At 36.8% G+C, this 21,254-nt stretch overlaps 1 protein-coding gene across 3 annotated transcripts in view; it reads right to left on the bottom strand.

Annotated features, from left to right (window-relative positions):
- Positions 1–19,372, bottom strand: part of wnk4b (WNK lysine deficient protein kinase 4b) — a 63,261-nt gene extending 43,889 nt beyond the window's left edge. For 2 of the 3 annotated variants that reach the window (XM_056234617.1, XM_056234618.1), the window contains exon 1: positions 18,465–19,372. In XM_056234617.1, the coding sequence (XP_056090592.1) occupies positions 18,465–19,103 (639 nt within the window). In that variant the 5' untranslated portion in view covers positions 19,104–19,372. Of the gene's footprint in view, positions 1–8,080; positions 8,140–18,464 lie in introns of all 3 variants that reach the window. The other variant, XM_056234620.1, reaches the window with a different exon arrangement.
- Positions 19,373–21,254: the final 1,882 nt, after the last annotated feature.

Genomic DNA, 21,254 nt, shown 5'->3' with positions numbered 1-21,254 from the left:
TCTACATTTCAGTTATTTAACTCTTCCTTTTGAATATCAACTCAGTCCAGTAGATAATCTAGTTGGGTATTTATAACCATTAAAAAATAAATCATCTTTCATAGTAAAAGTGTTGAGATAGCTTTAAAAATGGTAACAGAAAGTAGGTACTGTTCACATGGACATGCTCCTAAGCAAAACACATTCATGGTATAATTCTCTTACTATAAAGATGTCACAAAATATGCAGTGTCTAACTTGATGAAGAACCTATCCGACATGATTTTTTAAATCTGTGTTCTCTAGGATGTTTGTTCCCCCCCTATAGGCAAAAACAAACATACAACCAATGTATGACCAATGTATTCCGATTTACGAACAAATGACTCAGTTCTTTTTAGTGAATTTAGTGAGTTGCCTGATTTGCAAAATGTTTTAATCTCATGAGTTAGTGCTTTAAATAAATAGTTTAAAAAGACAAGCTACTGCTTGGACCTGTTTGAAACACCGCCATCAGAATTAGACTCAAATGGAATCAAATCAAGCTTGCAAATCTGAACTGAATTCAATTGGAGAATTCTAACTGTCTGATCTACCCATCGAAGAAAACAACTGCTCATGACATCGATTCATTAGTTCTTTCTACTTTAAACAGGGACTTTCCAACCAAGCTGTTTGTTGAGTTCTTAAAAGTCTGTCCCACCAGGGTTATTTTTTAATGGAAGGAAAGAATTGTCCTTGGTAGTTAAATAATCCTATTTGTACATTTATCAACCCCAAGTGTGGGAAACTCAGCACCACAAGTCAACACACCTGTTAAACACACTCCATGAGACCTTATGCAACACAAAGGCCGTGCAAGCAAGAAACGGTCTTGAAACATACAATAAAGTGTATGTTTCTTTGCTTCAGCATACCCAAAAAATGCATAAACAGAGAAAGAATATGTTAAACTGGACACTGTCTTGGTAAAGCGGAACCTGTAATTGCAGTTTATGATGGCGGTCAGTGGCGGGCTGTGATTGGGGTTTGTGAGAGCGGTCATGACGTCAAAGCCTGCATATAATGTATTCCAGACACATGTAATGTGCATTTACAGCGTAAATCATAAACTGGGAATAAATGGAGGATGTGATGTAATAGTGTTTGAGCGTGTGGGTGAGTTACAAAGACCTGCTCTTTATGAGGAACAAGCTGTATCAGCTCTAAGATACACTCAACACGGTCTCAATGGTTCAGTGCTCTTTTAACAGATACACAGAAGACATCACTGACCTGCCACAAATGTGCCTTTGAAATAGCATGATAAATAAAATAAAAGATAATAGCTACCACTAAGAAATATCTAAGGAACATACTGGACACAGATCAATTTAGATTTTTTAATGTTTTAAAAGATGTCTCTTATGCTCACCAAGCCTGCATTTATTTGTTAAAAAATACAGTAAAACAGTAATATTATGAAATGTTATTACAATTTAAAATAAGTGTTTTCTATTTGAATATATTTTAAAATGTAATTTATTCCTGTGATGGATTTTCAGCAGCCATTACCGCAGTCTTCTGTGTCACATGATCCTTTAGAAATCATTCCAATTTGTCAAAAAACAAGGGGAAAAAACATTTAAAAATCTTAACGATTCTAGACTCTGAACAGTAGTGTACTATTGATTAGAAACTTGAAATTGAAAAAGTGTTGTTGTGAATGTTCCAAATGTTTCAAATGGGAAATCAGAAATCGCAGATAATAATATGTGCAAGAATTTGAATATGACAGAATTCGTCTCAGTCACTGTTTGGATCAGCAGCATTTACTCACTAATATTTTAAGGCTTTAAGGGCAAAATAGACACAAACATTTTAGTTTAAAAAAAGATCTACCAGGATATGTCTGCTATCAAAAGTCAGTGAATTTAATATTAAATGTTAATATAATTATTATGATATTAATAAAACATTGAAAGTAAAATAAAATGATCCATCAAAAGAAAGTAGCAGTAATATTTGATATAGCTCGGGCTATATCTGAAATCCAAGTAAATGTGCAAGTCCAGTGTTTTAGCACAATCTTACCACTTGTTTTATTGGTAAAGCAAGCTCTTTTTTTCTTAGCAGACAATGTTCTAAACTGCATTGCATGTTTGCACAACGGTCTCATATGAGAAGTAAAGCTAATGCACTTTTGTTCTTATGGATAAAAAAGTCAACTAAATCCCTTAAACATTAATCCAAAGCATTTCAATCCATACTCTTATTAACATGGAGCAATCCTCTGCCCTTGTACATGTATACCAAGCAACAGTTACCATGTCCATGCGAGTACTCATATTACATGGGTCTACAGACTCCACATCTGCTCTGGGCAGTGTATTCTTAGCCTACACTAGAGAGCAATGAATATTTGGCTCTGCGTGTCACTCTTACCTAACCCGTGTTAGGGTGTTTGTTTATAGACCATTCGCTTGCCTCTCTGCCTTTTACAATGACTGAAGGCCAGGAGGATATGAAGATAACATCTATAATGACATTAAATAGCAGAATTAAGATAAACTACTATCTAGGAGACCATGTTTTTCCGCATACAGGCCGTAATTAATACTCTGTCATCATTTACTCACTCGTGTCGTTCCAGCCCTAGTCTTTTTTTAAAATATATATTTCACACTGACACATTTTTCAGAAAATCTGCTTTTGTAGTCCACACAAGAAAGAAGGACTGCTAATGCTAATGTTGGTGACAACATCACAAGTTTGTGGGAAGTTCATAAGGTGGCAACAGGCTACTGGAAACTTCTCAGGTTCCTCTCTGGTCTCTGAGATGATGTGGCTGATCTCAATGTACAAGTGGAAGCCAAGTACTTCCAAATCCATATATTTCCAGGCTCTGACCCACATGGTTGGAGTCAGTAAATTCAAGCGAGGGCTGGTAACCTGCCAGATGGTTCACCTGAGATCTCACTATATCCAGACGTCCAAAAGGAGAATTGCACACATCACAACTGCCTAAGCAAGCAGAATGACATGATAATGACGACAGAATGACATGTAAGTGATGACAAAATGATAATTTGGGTGAACTACTCCTTTAAACCTTCTGTCAAGCAGGAGGAAGTCTGGCATGCTCAAGAAGCCAGAGGAATGATGGAGGATTTCTCCATTGCGTAAGAGACGAATCAATCTGGAACTAGCAGGCCCAATGCCTCACTGGAAGCTTCCTCTCTATCCCTCTCCGAATTATGAAAGGCCAAGATTTATGGATCACCAAAACTCCACGCTCAGCCTCTTGCTGTAATACAAAACAGACTGCACAATAAAAATTGACACGGTGGAAATGAGGTGTGGATACATCTGGTCATTTCCACAAGGATGGTGTGTTTGTCTGAACAGAACCAGACCCATTTCACTGATTTGACATTATTAAACTCAGGAAAAAGTCTGACGCATGTATCTGATATTATTCATCGTGGTCAGTATACTACTAAAGCAGGACTGCACAATGCATGAGAAGATATACATAAAGACCCTCTGAAATTAAATTTAACTTTTCAAGTCCCCATAAAATCAAAATGTAAGTTTTTTGGGCTTTTAGTGTGAAAAACCTTAGCCTTAAGGTTATCTATAGGTTAGTTTGCTCCAAAACAGATATAAGATATAAGCAACTTACAGTCTCTCACTTCCGCCAAATTGATCAATGATTTTGATGACATCACTCCGCATTTTAGCTTCTCAACAGATTTTCTGTCCAATCAAAGGCTCTCTAGAATCTGAAGCATCCCGCACCCATTAGACGCTGAAGCTGCGGCTGAAATCAGTCACTTGTAAACACAATTACTATTTTCTATATAGTGAATGGCACATAATGCACTATACAGTGGATATATTGAATGATTCAGACAGTGTAAATATGCTTTCCATTGGGGCAAATGAAGTCTTGCGTTAGTGCCACGCAAACCGCCGCAGCGCGCGCACGTTCTGCTCTGGTCCAGACACACGATAGCACAGAGCGGATCATATGCGTAAATCGCTGCAGATCACAAAACATATCAGACCCAATTTGAATTCTGCAGAGAATATTTTAAAGCGATAAAAAAGCAACATAAATTACACACTTTTCAAACTATACAATCACAGCATAATTATGTTCACCGTTTTGCTAGTAACATTTTCATATTAATTCTAAAAGGGGAATCTGTGGTTGTCATAAGCTGTCAAATGCGGCTTTGCCAAACTCAACGACTCTGGCCAAGCAGTGATATAAAAGAAAAGCTATTGGCTATTTAAAAAAGGGGGAGGGGCTGTTCGATACGTCCCGCCCCGTCATTCCTGTTTCAGTGGAAATTATGTCAACACATTGAGCGTTTCAAGGCACTTCAGTGGGCCTTTAACTGCAGCCTTGCGTAAAACTAAAATTGAATTAAAACTCTGAAACTTGAGTAAAAATAAAATAAAAAGGCAATGTCTATCTAACTAAGTAACTATCTAAATAAGAAATTGAGTTGAAATTCTAATTACTGAGTAAAAATAAATGAATGAATAAACAAATTAATTAATTAATTAATTAATTAAAGTATGCAATGCCTATTCTATTCTAATTGAAAAAATCTTTGAACTTTTTAGACCACTTAAACAAACAATTTAGTAAAAATAAAATGTAAAATATTATAATATGAACACATTATTTATATAGTGTATAAAAGATGAATATTAATCAAAATATGAGAAGAATTTGAGAAGAATATTAGAAGAATTAGTATACTAATCAAATAAATAAATAACATAAAACAAACCCTTGAGAAAATAAATTTCACGTGCTGCGTTTATTCGCTTGACAGGAGCTGATAACAAGTTTCTCTATGATCTGCTCTCTTTTCTTCCACAAGTTTGCGCTTCTAAATGATAGTAAGTTAGTTGTTCTTGAGGTGTCGGTGTAACCAGAGACTATTTGGTGTAACTCATTCCTCTTAACTAGTCGAGTATGTACGTCCTGCCTGAGGGGAGGGAGGCCGTCTAGTGGCTGTGTGGAATGTCTCATTAAAGCAGAATCTCGCTGATAAAGCTCTCAGATCTATAAAGGGAACTGGAGATCCAGCGTGTCTAGATGTTCCCTATTATAAGATTTCCCAGGAGCCTCTGACAGCACTTGGACTAGATTACCACATTCTCCCGGATAACAGTTAAAGTCAGAGCCAGCAACAACAACAAAATAATAATAATAATAAAAAGCATCAATAAATCAAGTGATAGTTATTTTTTGGGGCCCTGAGAATAAGGACATAATAAGCATTTGATCATATTTTACGTAGATCAAACTGTTTTTTTTTAGATAACATTTAAATGCTTCAGTAAATAACTTTTCCTGCACAGTTCTGTATACTGAAGAGCTCAAGTAAATGATAGTCAAATTCAAGAACAAGGCCAAATATTCTTGACACTTATCTTTTTAAAACTATACTGTACACATGTGTAGCTTTTCATATTTGCCCTGAAGTCTACTTATACTGTTATAATATATAAAAAAGTTTTTTTTTTTTGCACCAAAACAGTCATAATTTTGTTAGAAATAATTTCCAACTTTCTCTAAATTAAATTGATTAAAAGCTTGTTAATCTCTGTTATTAAGCCTAACTTAAATCATCAATGTAATAGCATATTGTCCATCCATATCCATCTGCATCCTATTCTGGATATTATAAAGCTTCAAAAGTTTCTAGAAATTAAACACTGTGTCCATGAAGCATGAGCTTACACATCAGCTCAACCGAGGATACACGGTCACCATGACTGGAATACAGAAATAAATGTCAATGCCATGGTTTTTAAAAACAAAATGACATTGAATACAGATTTAAATGCAATGCCAACAATAAGAGATAATGATTTTTCCTTCACATGAAGGAACACAAACATCAGGTTTATCAGAGTTTGAACTGTCACTAATGCAATAAATCAAAGCACTTTTTACTAGAGAGTGCTGACGCACTCAGCGGTCAAAAATGACCTCTTACAAATTATTGCTTTCAAGTCATGTTGAAGCTATCGTAATTATGAGAAATTTTCTGAGTTGGACTTTCCATGTCGACTAAAGAATTATGGCGGCAACAAAATGGGATTGATCATAAGTTATTAAGCAATTGTGAATGTTGACCGTTGATGTGGAATAGCAATACAACTCGCTAAAGCATACTAAACATCTAGCTGGTTAATGAAGCAACAGGCTTGTATGACCAAAATCTACAGTAGTGCTTTAAAAAGAGAGGAAGAAATATCAAATTGGCCACTGCACTGCATTCTTTTTTCAATTCCAAAATCATTTGAACGCACATCCCATGGTAATTATAAGCTCATAAATGATCCAGGAGTACTTGAACGCAGCATGAGGCCATTTCAAAAATCAATTAGAAGCACATTTAGCTATTGACATTTCACCTGGGATTAACAGAATAATATGACTGCGTAATTCAAGACTGATTGCATCACTCACAACCCTCGGTTTGGGATTCATGCTTGTCATATCACCTCTGATAATATCAATGCTGTGAAATTACGAAGTGATTATCCTCCGGAAAAGATCTCCCAAAGGAAGGTGCATTAGTGCACTGTTCTTGACCTGAGTGAATAAGAACGAATTAACCTTGACTCATCATATTGAAAAAGAAAAATCAAGTCAGTTGCAGTGTGCTCTGGATGCATGATACACATTTGGATAAATGTACTATAGTCGGTCAAGTATATAAAGTAGATATTTGCATATTATGTACAGTATATACTACAAAAATAGTAACATGCTAGAATTTTGTCCTTAAGGTAATAGTTCAAAATATTCAATTGTATGAACAGAAACAGTGGAAACAAATTTATTCTTTTGTGTTCCACACAATTAAATCATCCAGGTTTGGAAACAACATGATTTTGGGGTGAATTATCTCTTTTAACAGTGCTAAACCATAAAGTTAAAGCTTTGGTAAGAGTAATAAGAACCCAAACAACCTAAAAACTTGTCATCCTCCATGCTTGCTTAGCCACTGACTAAATCAGCTAAACTAAGTACAGCTGAGATTTAATCTGTGTTTGAATCCAGTGTGGTCACATGTTCTAATTGGGTAATATATTTAAATGTGAACTCTCACCCTCCATTGAAGACACCTTCTGTTGTTTCATTATACAGAAACAAAACAGCGAGCAGCCAAGGCCCTACAAAAGACAGAATGAATGTGTGAACTGTACAGGGTGTGCGTACAAGAGAACAAACATTACTGCATAGGGAGAATGCGTGTGTTTGAATGTGTGGGGGCGTGTGTAATTTGTATGCATGCATCTAAAGACAAGTTTGCACAGCTGAATTATTGCATCCTGTAGTGTACCATCATTGTAGTGCATACTGAATGACGTTAAACGTATAATCTAATATTTTTAAAACTTGTTCTTATATGATCTAATCCAATCTGACTGAAACACAAAACCATGATTTCCATACAATTGTGGCCTGTAACAGATTTGATATATATATATATATAGCCTATATATGAATGACCAAATGAAATGATACTTGGATTATGAAATATCACCAGAGGGAGCAGAGGTGAGGTACACTACATTCATATTTCCTAAATAAATGTCGTTCCAAACCCGTAAGACTTTCATTAATCCTCAGAACACAAATGAAGATATTTTTGATGAAATCTGAGAGCTTTCTGTAATTAATGATTTTCATTTTTTGGGTGAACTAACCCTTTAAGAATCAATACAACTATAGCAGCGGATGACTATTATTCTGTTGCGCAAAACTGAGGAACAACTGATGATGGCACAGTTTGATATTTGATGTTTGGTTGACCATTCACTGGAAAGGGGTGTTTCATTCCAGGCCATGTAGTGATCGAATATTCAAGTTGTTTATTCATTTTAGGATTTTATCCAACATGAGATTACTGTATTATGCTCATTAGAAGGGTTGAATATGTGATAAATTAACAGTTTCTTAATGTTTCCATTTTGAAGACAAAAGCGAGAAAACAAATTATCCAAAGGTACACGGACCCTGCCTGCCTGCCTGTCTGATTTCCTTGTTAGTAGCCTTGGTTACTTGATTTGGGTTACACACCTGTTTGTAGTTGAGTTGTTCGTTATCTTGTTTCCTTCCTTTGTTCAGTGTATACACTCCTGGGCAAAGAAAAAAATGGGCCAAGGCAAAAATGGCAAAATATTTAGTATGGTCTTTTAATGGTCTTAACCATTTTAATCACAAATCACAGGTCAGGAAATTAGCAAGAAGTGCACAAATACTGTAGATAAAGTAACTTAGCGCAGAATAGCCTTCCCCAACATGCAGACAGCTTTGTACAGGAAGAAGAGTCAGTGTTGTTCCACTCAATGTTAACGTTTGAGTTTAATGTGAGACCAAATATTGACTATAGGTTTTAAAATCTGGACTCTGAGGAAATTGCCAAACATTAGCCTGATGGACTTGTTCTCAAGACACTTCTTGGTTGTCTTTGCCATTTGGACAGGAACATTGTCTTGTTGAAAAAAACATCTGATCATTCCTTGTTAGATAACAACTTTTCAATTGTTGGAAGCAAGCCATTCTTCAATATTCTCCTGTATCTCCAAAGCATTAAATGACTTTTCACAGTGAAGTATCTCACACATATCAGCAGCTAAAAAGGCTCTCTTCATCTATGCTTCACTGTGGTAGAGATGCATTTATTATTATATTTCCTAGCAGATTTTCCAAGACAATCGAACATGCAACTTGTGTTTCATTGTGATTCATCACTCCACACACAACTTCCCATATTCTGCCAAAAACTTGGCTTTTTAAGTAGTGCATTTGTTTAAAGTTTGCTAAGCTTTTTGGGATGCCATTTTTTCTTTTTTGCCCATGAGTGTACTCATGATTCATGAGTGTAATGATTAATTAATTTCCATATAATGTTTTTTTTTTTTCAATTAAAATATTTTCTTGACACCTCGATTGAAAATATAATGCACACTGTGAAGGCCATACTAGAGATCCAGATATAAAACAGTCTTGTTCCTCTGACTCTAACTCATCTGAATGGAACACTCTGTACTAAAATACTCTAGTTACTGTAAACGAGCGATCAGAGGATGACAACACCAGCTCTGATGTAATCTCAAAAGATACACAGTTTACATGCTTTTAAGTCACTGCATGAAAACATGTAGTGACACTGTGTTACAGACACTGTGTACAAAAGATGCACAAAAAGTTTCAATGTCATGAGTGTATTTTTGTCAGTGTTGAGGAAGGGAGTGTTATATTAATGGTTAGGCAACAGCGATAATGGTATACATTGCCTATTTTGCTTGTGTTATCTCATTCATACAGACTGTATCTGTAGTATGACGCGTGGTCAGATGAGACTTGGAAGTAAACACATGACTTGATTATGGAAGCAACACATCACAACATCTTCAAGAAGATGAGACAATTCTAATTCTATGAGCTGGACTCAAAGAGGCACAAGGAAATAGGAAGAAAAGAATATAATATCACAGCAGGTACTGCATTAGTCCAGACAGATCCGATCCAGCCCTGGCCCACTTCCAACAGCAACAGATCTGCATGTGATGAGATAGTATCAATAGAGAGTCTGTGAATATCCTACATTCACCTGTTGCTAATCCCACTGGCTCCTCACTGACACGTGATATCTGGGAAATGTCCATGTCAGAGGAAACTGTAAATTATAACACATTTTCAGAGAGAAAGAAAAGACATTTATATAAATAAAAGAATAACACAGTCTAGAGGCCAAATGCAAAAAGCCAATAAAACTTCTTCCGTCTGGTTCAGCCAAGACTCTTCTCGTGATTTACAGTGGTGAAGTCCTAACCTAATGTTGTGTACTTTTGACTTAAGACATAAAGCCATTGTTCATACAGCACCTTATTTTTTGTCAAAAACAGCCCGATTTAACAGAAAGACACAATCTGATTGAAAGTGACCAACCACAGCTAATTTTATTTGTATGTGTTATTTAGGGGAGAATTCTTGGACATTTTGAAATTAACCGATTCCACTTGGCTAGTTAAAGTTTCAATCTCTCCAATTTCATCATCTCCAAATTCTACTGACAGCTTTGACAATGAATAGATAGTTTGATACTTGATAGTAAATGATTTATTAGGGAATATTGAGTGAAAAGTTAAAAAAAAAAATATATATATATACTGTATATCCAGATGTAAAACATGTATATTAGTGGCCAAAAGTGATGTCCGGAGGGGATATTTGTTTTGTTTTAATGACCCTACAAGTTTGATTAATCCATCAAAATATGAGGAAAATAATTTATATTTTTTTAAGTTTTAAATATGAGGGAAGAACAAAATACTAAACTTAGTTAAGGTATTTATCTGACAAAATTATTTGGCGAAATTTATGCAAAAACAAAAAAAGCATAGAAAAGCAAAAAGCTCACAAAAAGCATACATGAATAAAATCTTTAAATTAATATTTGGATAAAGAAGTGTATTAGGCTACACCGCCAGCTCACAAACACTGTTAATGTGTCTGTGTCTCAATAATACTTAAGGCTAGAGCTGCTGCCCATAACCTCGCATCTCTCTTTCATAAATGCTCTTAAAGGCAGTGTTTAATCATTAAATGGAACAAAGACAGAAAACATGTCAAGAACAGCATTTCTCTGTGCTTGGTGTCTGGTTTGCCCAGTCTTGCTGACATTAAGATACAAGGGCAGGGCAGAGATGTGTCTTGTTTAAAGTACAAACAGGTGGAAAGGTTTCATGTAACCATCAACTTCAAAAGCCCTGTTTGCAAATACAAAAGATACAATTTGGAGATATTATGTGTACACATATTAGCTAAGGTCAAGTCACAAAAAGTACCTTTAGAATAGATCTACACTATACTGGCCAAAAGTTTAAAATAATGACTTCATATTTTTTATGCTGTTATAATAAAAAAAATAAAAATAATAATAATAATGTGAAATATTATAACAATTTAAAATAATAATCAGTTATAATCAATTATTATTGGTGCTCAATTATTAATGATGGTTCTTATTATAATAAAACTGATACATTTTTCCACAGAATTAAGTTCAATGAACAGCATTTATTTGAAACAAAAATCTTTTGTAAAACTATAAATGCTTTTACTGTAACTTTTGATCAATTCAATGCGTCCTTACTAAATGAATGTTTAAAACAAATGATTTGACCTCGACTGAAGGTCATGTGCGATATAATCTCCAAGATCCCCCTAAGCATGAATATGGAGTTTTTGATATGAAAGTTAATGTTAATGTTGGCATCCAGAACCAGACACGGCCGCCTGCTGCCGTTGTGGTGAAGAGATGAGTCCCAGCTTAGATCTTAAGCGGTTCTCGCGATAACTTGTTGTAGCTAACATGAGCTGTTTTAGCTTTGTGTGGTAGCTTTATGTAGAATGCTAAATCCCGCTGCTATAGGCCTACAGCTACAGTAAATCCCGCTGCTATAGGCCTACAGCTACAGTAAATCCCGCTGCTATATGTACAAGATAAGATATCCCTACCAGAAGCCTACGATCGGTAAATGAGGGCTCGTGGTACCATCACAGAGAGGCACACTCTCCAGAACATTTTCATTCACGGTTCCTTGCTGGTGGAATCTCCCCACCTTCTTCCGGAAAGCAGAATCCCTGACAACATTCAAAAGACAGCTGAAAACGCATCTCTTCTATGAGCACTTAACCTCATATAAAACATTTTTAAAAATGATATCCTTTTCTTTTCCTTTAATCCCTCCCTTGTCTAGCTTAAGCAATGTCTGAAACTTTGTATTTTGAGCACTTCTTGCGTTGTTTGCCTCTTAATGATGAATCACTTGCTGTATTCCACATTTGTAAGTCGCTTTGGATAAATGCGTCTGCTCAATTACAACATGTAAATGTAGATAAGATAAGATAAAAGTTTGTAAAAACATTTAAAGCAGTTTTTTAAGTTTTCTGCCATCAAGTGCATTCATTTGTATAGCGCTTTTCACAGTAGGAACAAACAGCTTTGCAGAAATACAGAAAGCTATTGTATAGACATTGAATTGTACTAATATTTCAAATCTCAGGTTGTTGAAAGTTTTATTTTGATACAAACAAAATATAATTTAATTTGACATGTCAAAGCTTTTTTAATTCATGGCTGTAATTCAAATATACCACAGAACAATATTCACTGGTGTTTGTCTTTTTCTTTTATCCATTTATCCAATATCCAGGTAAATCAGTTATAAAACTCAGCAAGATCTCTCTATCTCTCAAAGATTGGTTTAGTAAGGGTCTTGTGGAATAGGATTTGGCTTGCTAGATCATCGGATAGCTGTATGCTATGCTACTATATAAGCTAACTATGAAAACACTAAGAACGAGAAACATTTAATTTCACAATCTATAGCTTCGGTTATATACTAGTATATGAAACATAAGTTTAAAGACATTAATGGCTTTTATAACGTAGGTCAAACGACATATATAAAGTGATTTTGTCTGATTTGTAACCAGGCACTAAAGTGATTACCCATAAAACGTGCTTTGAACCAGTCGGATTGCTTAGGTCCTAAGCTGGGACTCATCTCATCGCTGGGACTCAGCTCTTCACCACACCGTCACTCTCATTGCTGATTCACACAACTAATTATCATCTACTACATCTACTAATGTTGGAAAGGACAATATTTCCATAGTTGCAGAATTTGCCTTACCACTTTTGTTAGAAGGGAAGCTTATCATCACTTGGCTTGAAAGGGCCACACAATTGGTTGAAAGGTCAGTTTGCAATATAAGATCCAAAACAAGGTAAATCAGCGGAAAGCATGGTTTCTGTCTAAGTGGCCTGTCAAGCATGTGGAAAGTGATGACATGCTATAACCATGCAGGATTCTCACGTGTTAACAGACATGGACTAAAAACCACAAAACTGGGGACCTCAACCTTAGTTTCATTGTCAGATGTCACATGAAAATCTAAAAAAAGCAGCAAGATAAAGTCTCACTGTTGGCTGGGGGGGAAACGGATATGCTGCGCAACTGATGCCACAACAGAGCTTCGGGCCACAGGCTTTGTGCGAGAAGTTTTTGGAATGACGAAAAAGGAGGAGTCGTGACATGTCATTCAAGAGCAGAACGTGTGGCGAAGCAAGGGACGGTCTCGGCACTCTAATGATGTGTTGGGCAACAAATCTTCTTTTCACCAGCTGTTGTTGCCCTTTATCCTTTTATGAATGCTTTTCAAGTCTGACTTCATTGGAATACGTGAGATAAAGGGTGTGAATTGAGCAGGATCAGCTGGTGAAATCCACCTGCTGTGCTGATCTACAATGGGTTGTATTCAAGCCATCAGAATTACGAATTTCATGTACTGCTATCTGTAATCACACAGTTAATAATGTCAAAACATTGACTCGACGAAGAGGAAAATTGGTTACATTGAAAATAGGTGGGGACTGCGTGTGAAGCAGTTCATTTTAAAGAGAAACTCAAGAGACATTCAGGCTGGTTATTACATTATACAAAGCTGGGGAGTTGGCAAACTCTTATGCAGCTTGCAGCTTAGAAAGATGATGAATGCTTGTGAGGGAACGATTTTTTTCGGAGTTAATCCACCTTCAAAAGCCACAAGCCTGCAGCCCCTTTTTATAACACAAGTGCAAATAAATAGTATGCACTTAGCCATAAATAAGATATACTGGTGCTGTACTATTGAAAAATAAACAATGGCAAGACAAAAATCCCCAAAAATAATTTAGACATGAATGGACACCGGGGAAAGAAATACAAGAATATTTTTCACAATATTTTACATTTCCATTAATCCTAAAGCAAATGCAACTATAAGTTAAAAATCAATATGGACAACTCCTTCCTTAACATATACATGATGGCCTATTTTTACAGACTTTTTGTGCAGTTACAAATTATATTTCATTTACATTTTAGCTGCACCAAGCTCGGCTTTCAGTTCTGCACAGGTTTTCTGAATTCATTAAATTAACCTATACCCACACAACTGGCTGACCCTAAGCTAGCTATGAACACACCATAGATAGACCATCTGTTACACACTTTGACATACTTGTTTCCACCCTCCCCCGCAAGTTCTGCGGCCAATGGCCTCTTTTTCAGCCCGGCTTGTCAATTACATTCTATCTCTATCCAGCCCAACCACCTGACAGACATGTGAGTCTCTAGCATCTCCGCTCCTGCGCCCCCCTCTACAGGAAATACAATATCAGACCCCACAGCTGGGCCACGTGGACCGATGAATTAGACACATCCACAGCATGCTCAGCCTCTAATCAGTGAGCAGCAGAAATGAGGCGGAGAGATAGGCAAGAATGTAAAATTTAGTCTATATGTTCAAAAGACAAATTAATTATGCATATTTACATTAACATTTAATATATAAATAATTTCATAAATATCTGATGTTGATTGATATATATATTTAAAAATATATACATTTTTAATAATACTATAAACTATAAATAGGGTGTAATGGTTTTCGGGGAAAAAATCGAACTGTACCGTTCTCCACCCACTGTTCGGCACGCACTTGCACCGCAGTTCATCTCAAATCTGACGACACATACGCATTTAAAATATGGTTTGTTGAAAATAATTATGCGTCAAATAGACAGTGAGTCGTGTTTCCTGTCGATGGATTCGCATTCTGGCTTCCCCTAAACTTTGTTCAATGCGAGTGCCGTACGCTCTAATATGACCAGTCATTTGTGCCGCCATCACGCGAGCGCAGGTGAGACCTGAACCGCACATGTTTACTATCTGTGTTTAAACTACTGGTAAACTCATTTAATCCTTGTCAATTTAAACATTCAAGCGCAAGAAGGTGCGAAAGAGAACTTGAGCGCGCTGTGAGAAGATGTGTGTGTGTGCACAGTGCACACATCCGAAAGCTGCGTCTCAAACAGTGCGCAAATATTGAGTTCTCAATATATATTATAGAATATAAAGGAAACTTTTGCAATCCAATTCTAATCTATTTGTAAAGAATGTCTCACAATAAATATCTTACTGAAACAAATTTGCAAAAAAAACACAAAAAAAACACAACCAACATGTAAAAAGCGTGAACCGATTCAACACAAGTCACAGGGGCTGGGTCTTAAACACACATATAAGGGCCATTCCTACACATGCACTGAATGAGCAGCAGTGCAGCCAAGCTCTGGGTTAAGTCATTCTTAACTTTGATCTCCCTTCACGTAAGTCGTCGTGAAAGAGAGATCGCCGAGTCTCAGTGAAAGACTTCAGTCAATCCTATTAGCAGCCTTAAGTCTCAAAGCAAATCTTGTCTCATTTTCACAGAGCGTGGACCCATCCTCAAGCGGTCACAAGCCACCGTCACCATGGCAGCTCTCCTCCACCAGACGACCATTGACCAAGGTAATTAAGCACTGCATTCTGGGTAAAATAAATGTTCTACTCTTTCAAGAAGATTAGCTCAATGAGCACGCCACAGGCAGTGAGATGAGCAGGCAGAACAATGAACTGCAGGATAAAGTGGCGCCAAAGAATGGCTTTCTCGGATAAAACTGTGTGGGGAAAGCAAGTTCTCTATGAGTGGCCAGGGGCCGGTAGACTGGAAAGTCACAAAACCACTTCTCTGGCTGTTCAAAGATTAACAAGCATCCTTTTTTCTAACAGTCAACACCTCCTCTAAAGCTACGTTCACATTACAGATTTTTCTTTTTGTACATATCCAGTATTTTGCAATATTTGCAAGAATAAATCAAGGGGAAAAGAAATGAGCTAAAGAAGCACTCATCAGAAACTGTGTTGACAGATCATCATCTGCTTTGTCCAAGAAAAGTGCCACTGGCAATGAATGACGACAACAGTAATGTGCACCTGCGCAGTGATGAGTCAAATGAAGAAATACATGAATTGAAGTCTAATAGTCTATGCTAAGCTCTTTGTACAGTAGTGGTTTTGATTCAGGACCCACAATTTACATAAAGTTTCGACCCAACACAGTACCAAAATTGTTTATTTTACAAAAGTAAACAAAAATGTCCATAACATTTTAACGTTAAGGGGTAAACAGAAATCATTTGAGTAGAAATATGTAAATGGCATGACTACTTTTGAGTGTGTGTGTGTGTGTGTGTGTATAATGTCTTTTGGGTCGTGTTTACTTTCAGAGGCGTAGATTTGTTCATATTTTTTGAGGATGAGAGTATGTTACCCAAACTGTTCACATTGGGATCTGGCTAATTTGGTTAACTTCTACCAAGTGATACCTGAAAAACAGAGTTCGGACATTCAACCTTTGACGTCAATCACCAACAATATGGGAAGCATTTTCTCCTCCCTTTAAAAAGTTGATTTAGAGTAATTCGCTATCCTAAATACAGTTTAATTGCATATTTTTATTTGCATTTAGCATTGTTTATTTTCTTGGCATCCCATCCAAACCTGCGATCCACCAAATGAGAACCACATATAGTGATTTATTGAATTAGCCCAAAACAGATTTGAAAAGCTTAGAATCGGATGGGTGGCCATTTCCATCTGTAGTGTGCACATGTTTTAGTATGCAAGTTTTTGCAGAATTTTTTTTACTTGACAACTAATATGACCCCGTCTATCAACCACAGCATGTGATCACATATCACACATGTGGTCATGACACCTTGTATATTACACCATAAGGAAGCCTGGGAGAAGAATTCTAGATTTTGGATTCAAGGTGAACGCATAGCTAACAGAACACATACATATAATTAAGATTAAGGATAGGCCTATATCAGACACTCTACAACCTTTAATTCAATTTGTTAAAATAACAAATAATTTAATTCAAAAGTTAAAAATAACAGATCCAGCAGATTTGATCCACATGATTAACATTGTATCAAGCAATGTGCTGATTATAAACTAATAAGCTTATTTAGAGTCTGGACTATCCGTGTTATAAACTGCTTGACAATCCACACACACACACACACACACACACACACACACACACACACACACACACACACACACACACACACACACACACACACACACACACACACACACACACAAAGTATTAAACTAGAAAAAACTTACTTAAAAAACTTGAGGTGAAAATAAAAATAAAATAACCCATCTATATTTACCACTGAAAAATGCAACATGCATAACCTTGAGCAAGCCATTCCTGAATAGAGCCTTTTACATTAATCAACCTACTGGCTCTCCATGTGAGTAGATGAGATCATGCATTTTCAATGTGTCATCATTGCAAAATGACATCTTAATTTTAAGAAAACCACTGCCTTGATTAGACTGAAATGTCACATGTTGATAAACCTATCAATTGCCTTGCAAATATGTGACATCAGTATCATTTCCAGTGAAGAACAGATGCAGAGGGAATCTGCCTACTAGTGCAAAGATAACAAATACATTCATCCATTCATCATAGGGTGAGCCTATCAGCTGGGTGAAGTCATTGTATAACACAAAGACAATCTAAATGCTATCAATGCTTATCATTATTTAAAATAGGCCTACACCCTTCCTCATCATCATCACAAGATTCTGACCATACAGAACTTACTCTGGTCCTTATAGCAATATCCAATTTTACTGACTGACCTGATGGCTCCAATAGGCAACACATCTATGCTGTAATTGCTAGTTACAATTAAGACATCCCCTCAAATGAGATCCAAGAAAAAGGTTGGGTCTAGTAGTAGTATTTTTATATGTTTTAAACAACGTTTTAGGAACCAATAAAGTTAGTTAGAGTCTCCTAAATGCATCGGACAGTATCGATAAAACCAAAGTACACACGGCTACTGTCATCATTTATCTATATCACATTACAGAAAAAAAGTCCTTAGTGTTATGTTTAAAAGTTACACCGTGTCCATAACCAGACGCGATGCGATAAGATTCCAATCAGAACAGCGTGTGGGCGGAGTCGTGCGGCAAGTGAGTAGCCTCTTGACGGCACTATCAGGCAACATTATCAAATTCACAAATATTACACCATTTAAACATTATTAAAAAATACATAGGCTAGTTACTAAAACAATCTTTGTCAAAGAATACACTTGTTTGTTCACAGTTTGAACGTTCTTGTTTCCATTTGTTTATTTTTTAAGATCTGAGGTGAATTATCCATTGTTGCTAGCTACAAAGCTGGGAGCACTAAATGATATTAAACGTCAGATTGCATGCTTTTAATATTAAAAAAAGCACGTTTAACAGTAGGCTACCTGAGATTATCATTGCCACACTTTTTGTTTGTTGTTCCAGCGCGACGTCGCAGAAAAATAGAAACAGTTTCTAAAATAGAATCTCGCCGTCGTGGTTGGTTAGGACAAAAACTCTGATTAACATGGAAAAGATACCTTTTATCACGGTGTAACTTCGCTAGGGGCGCCATAAGACAATTTGGGTTGCGTGAGGCGAACCTCAACCGACAGAAGGACCCCTATCCTTACCTGCAGTTCACACCAAGCAACCTCCACAGTGGTCTCCGTATCCAAGCCTTTGTAGACTGTCTTAAAAGACCCCCTTCCGATCTCAATGTTGAATTTCAGAAACCTTCCATCAGGTGAAGTCGCCACAGCTTTAGTCTCGACTTCATCCTTTTCCTCCTGCTGGCGTTTACTCTCAAACTGGGCTCTTGACAAAACGAGCTTCTTCTGGGTGCTTTCATCATCGGAGTCCGAGCTGGCATCAGCCTCCTGTGCGCTGGGCTCCTCGGTGGCCCAGGAACCAGTCGGTCTCGGGTCCGAGTCTTGCGTCTCAGGTGGTGAGCTGGAGACAGGTGACATTGGAGGAGAAGAGTCCGTCTTTTTCTCCTCGTTGGTACTTTCCGATAAAATGTTGTCGGCTGACCACGAAAGAGTTTTTGTCAAAGGCGCGAGTCTTTCCTGGGACTCCACGTCCATGGAGTGGAGTTTGTTAAACCTGTAGGCATTTCTCCTGGAGTTTGCCGAGTGTCTCCTCCGTCTCGGCGGCAGGCGAACTGGGAAGAACGAGTCCGCGTCCAAACCTGCAGGCAACTTCGGGAAGCCAAGACCAGCCATGTCAACCTCAGCCTGTGACATTGTTGTCGATATCTGTGCTGTTAACATTAGAATTACAGCGCACAATTTAATGCATTATTTGTCTTTGCATTCAAGAATTTCTCCATAACAACTATGCGTTTATATTTAGCTCAACAATATGCCCTCCAAACCATAACAACAGCTCGAGAACGAACTTCTCCAAGAAAGCAATGCAGATTAGACCTAAAACGCGACTATAAAATAAATGAGAACGCAAGTTAACGTTCTGTTGAAATGTAACGAAAGCGTTCTCTACTGAGCGCGCGCTGTGCCTTCGCTTTCCAAGTGCAAGTGTATGTCTAATACGCTACTTTGCTATGGTTGCTCCTCCCCGTGGAAAAACACCTTAGTAATTAGTCTGTGAGGGACCACTAACAGTCAAGCTACATTGCAATCCCTCTCGTCTCAGATATTACAGTCGTCTATTATGGCAACCCGTGCAACAAACATTGACTCTTTAAAATGTTATTACTGTATTAATTAATTATTATAAAAAAAAAAAACAAGTAGGCTACCTATTCCTTTCATTAGGTCAGATATTATAGCCAAAGTGACTATATCTGTTCAATTAGTATTTATTCATTAAATACTAGTAGCCTACTTATTCCTTTGATAGCCTAAGTCAATAGGCTAAGGTAACAAATTGCTCATTTTAAAATTACCATTAAATTTCACAAGGATCTGAAGGTCAGAAATATTCACCCCAGATCATTTTAGTTCACTCTCATTAATATCTGAATTTCAAGTTTTGCAATTTATTACCACTGACATTGGAACTATTGGGAAAGTGTCTGCAAATTAGTAATTAAATAGAAATTAGCCCCTAATATAATTAGTAATCTAAAATAAAAGCATAAATAAAAATTCTTAGTTTAAAGGAATAAATGCTGAAAGAACCTGCGTTTGGGTTTGTCTGTTGCAAGAGAGTTAAAGTCATTGAGTTAAACTCAGTGCAGGGAAACCCAGATCTTTGAAATCACGAAACAGTGAATTCAAGAAACAGCTGCTTAATAAAAAAGCAAATAGTAAGTATCAAAACTTACCTATTTAAAAGTGAAAAAATGAAATTATTTCTGATTGGTTGGTCATAGCCCCTTAATGACAATCATATAGTCAAGCTTAAAACTGCCATTGTACAAATTCTTTCTGTACTGAAAATGATTAAATCATGCAGTATTCCATTTGAGGTGCATGCAAGAATCATGCCAAATAATTTAAGAATCAATATGTGAACCCATCAGTCAACCACTAATCTAAATATTGGGGGGTACGTGCACCCCCTTAATATAGTCATGACCCCATGATCATGTTACAATAAGTAGGCCGTATACATAACAGAAACTAATAATAGATGATCAGCTGATGAGCAGTATCAGAGTTGCATAAAATCTTCATGGCATGTTGATGTAAGCTCAGACACTTTGATACACATACAGTAGACATGTTTGACAATGTGACATTACACGACAAACGTTTTTAATGGCTTCATGTGACTAGAAATATTATCCAGTTCACATACAGCAGCAATCACTGAAATGTTGTCTTAGTTTTTATGCCTTAGTTTCCTAGCAGTGAGCTGATGTCCAATAAAAGGACATTGACTGCTTGTGATCGCACAGAAGCGTGAGGGTCTAGCCACTCAAACACAAGTCATCTTTTTCCGACCGAGTGTGTGTTTTTATTGGCTTAAATACTCTAAGGATTAACTTTGAATCGTCTTGTTCTACCAGCGGGCCACCAGGGAGGTTTTATCTGCAGCGACAAGTGACTTGACAACCTTGTTTATGTTCATTTACACAACAGTGATCTCAGGAGCATTGAACACTCAGGGCAGGGGAAATAGAATAGGGATAGTTAACTCAAAAATGTAAATCGTCCTCCAGTCCAAAACTGTATCCAAACAACATTGGACCCCATTGACTTCATTATACAATCCTAAAAATAAAGGTTCTTTATTGGAATCTATGTTCCATGAAGCACCTTTAACATAGAACCTTTCCACTGGACAAAAGGTTTTTTATGGTGGAAACAGATCTTTAGATTAATAAAATGTTCTTCACATTAACAAAAATATGGTTAGAACAGTTTATCGAAAGGTCCTTTTGGGGACCCTTAAAAGTTATCCTAATATGGCATCGCTGTGAAAACCACCTATTGGAACCTTTATATTTAAACCTC

This window comes from Rhinichthys klamathensis, unplaced genomic scaffold, assembly GCF_029890125.1.
Source record: "Rhinichthys klamathensis goyatoka isolate OS25496 unplaced genomic scaffold, OSU_Roscu_1.1 h1tg000401l_1, whole genome shotgun sequence".
Classification (NCBI taxonomy): domain Eukaryota; kingdom Metazoa; phylum Chordata; class Actinopteri; order Cypriniformes; family Leuciscidae; genus Rhinichthys; species Rhinichthys klamathensis.
The sequence above is the reverse complement of the archived record's forward strand: the minus strand, read 5'-3'. Positions and strand labels throughout refer to the sequence as shown.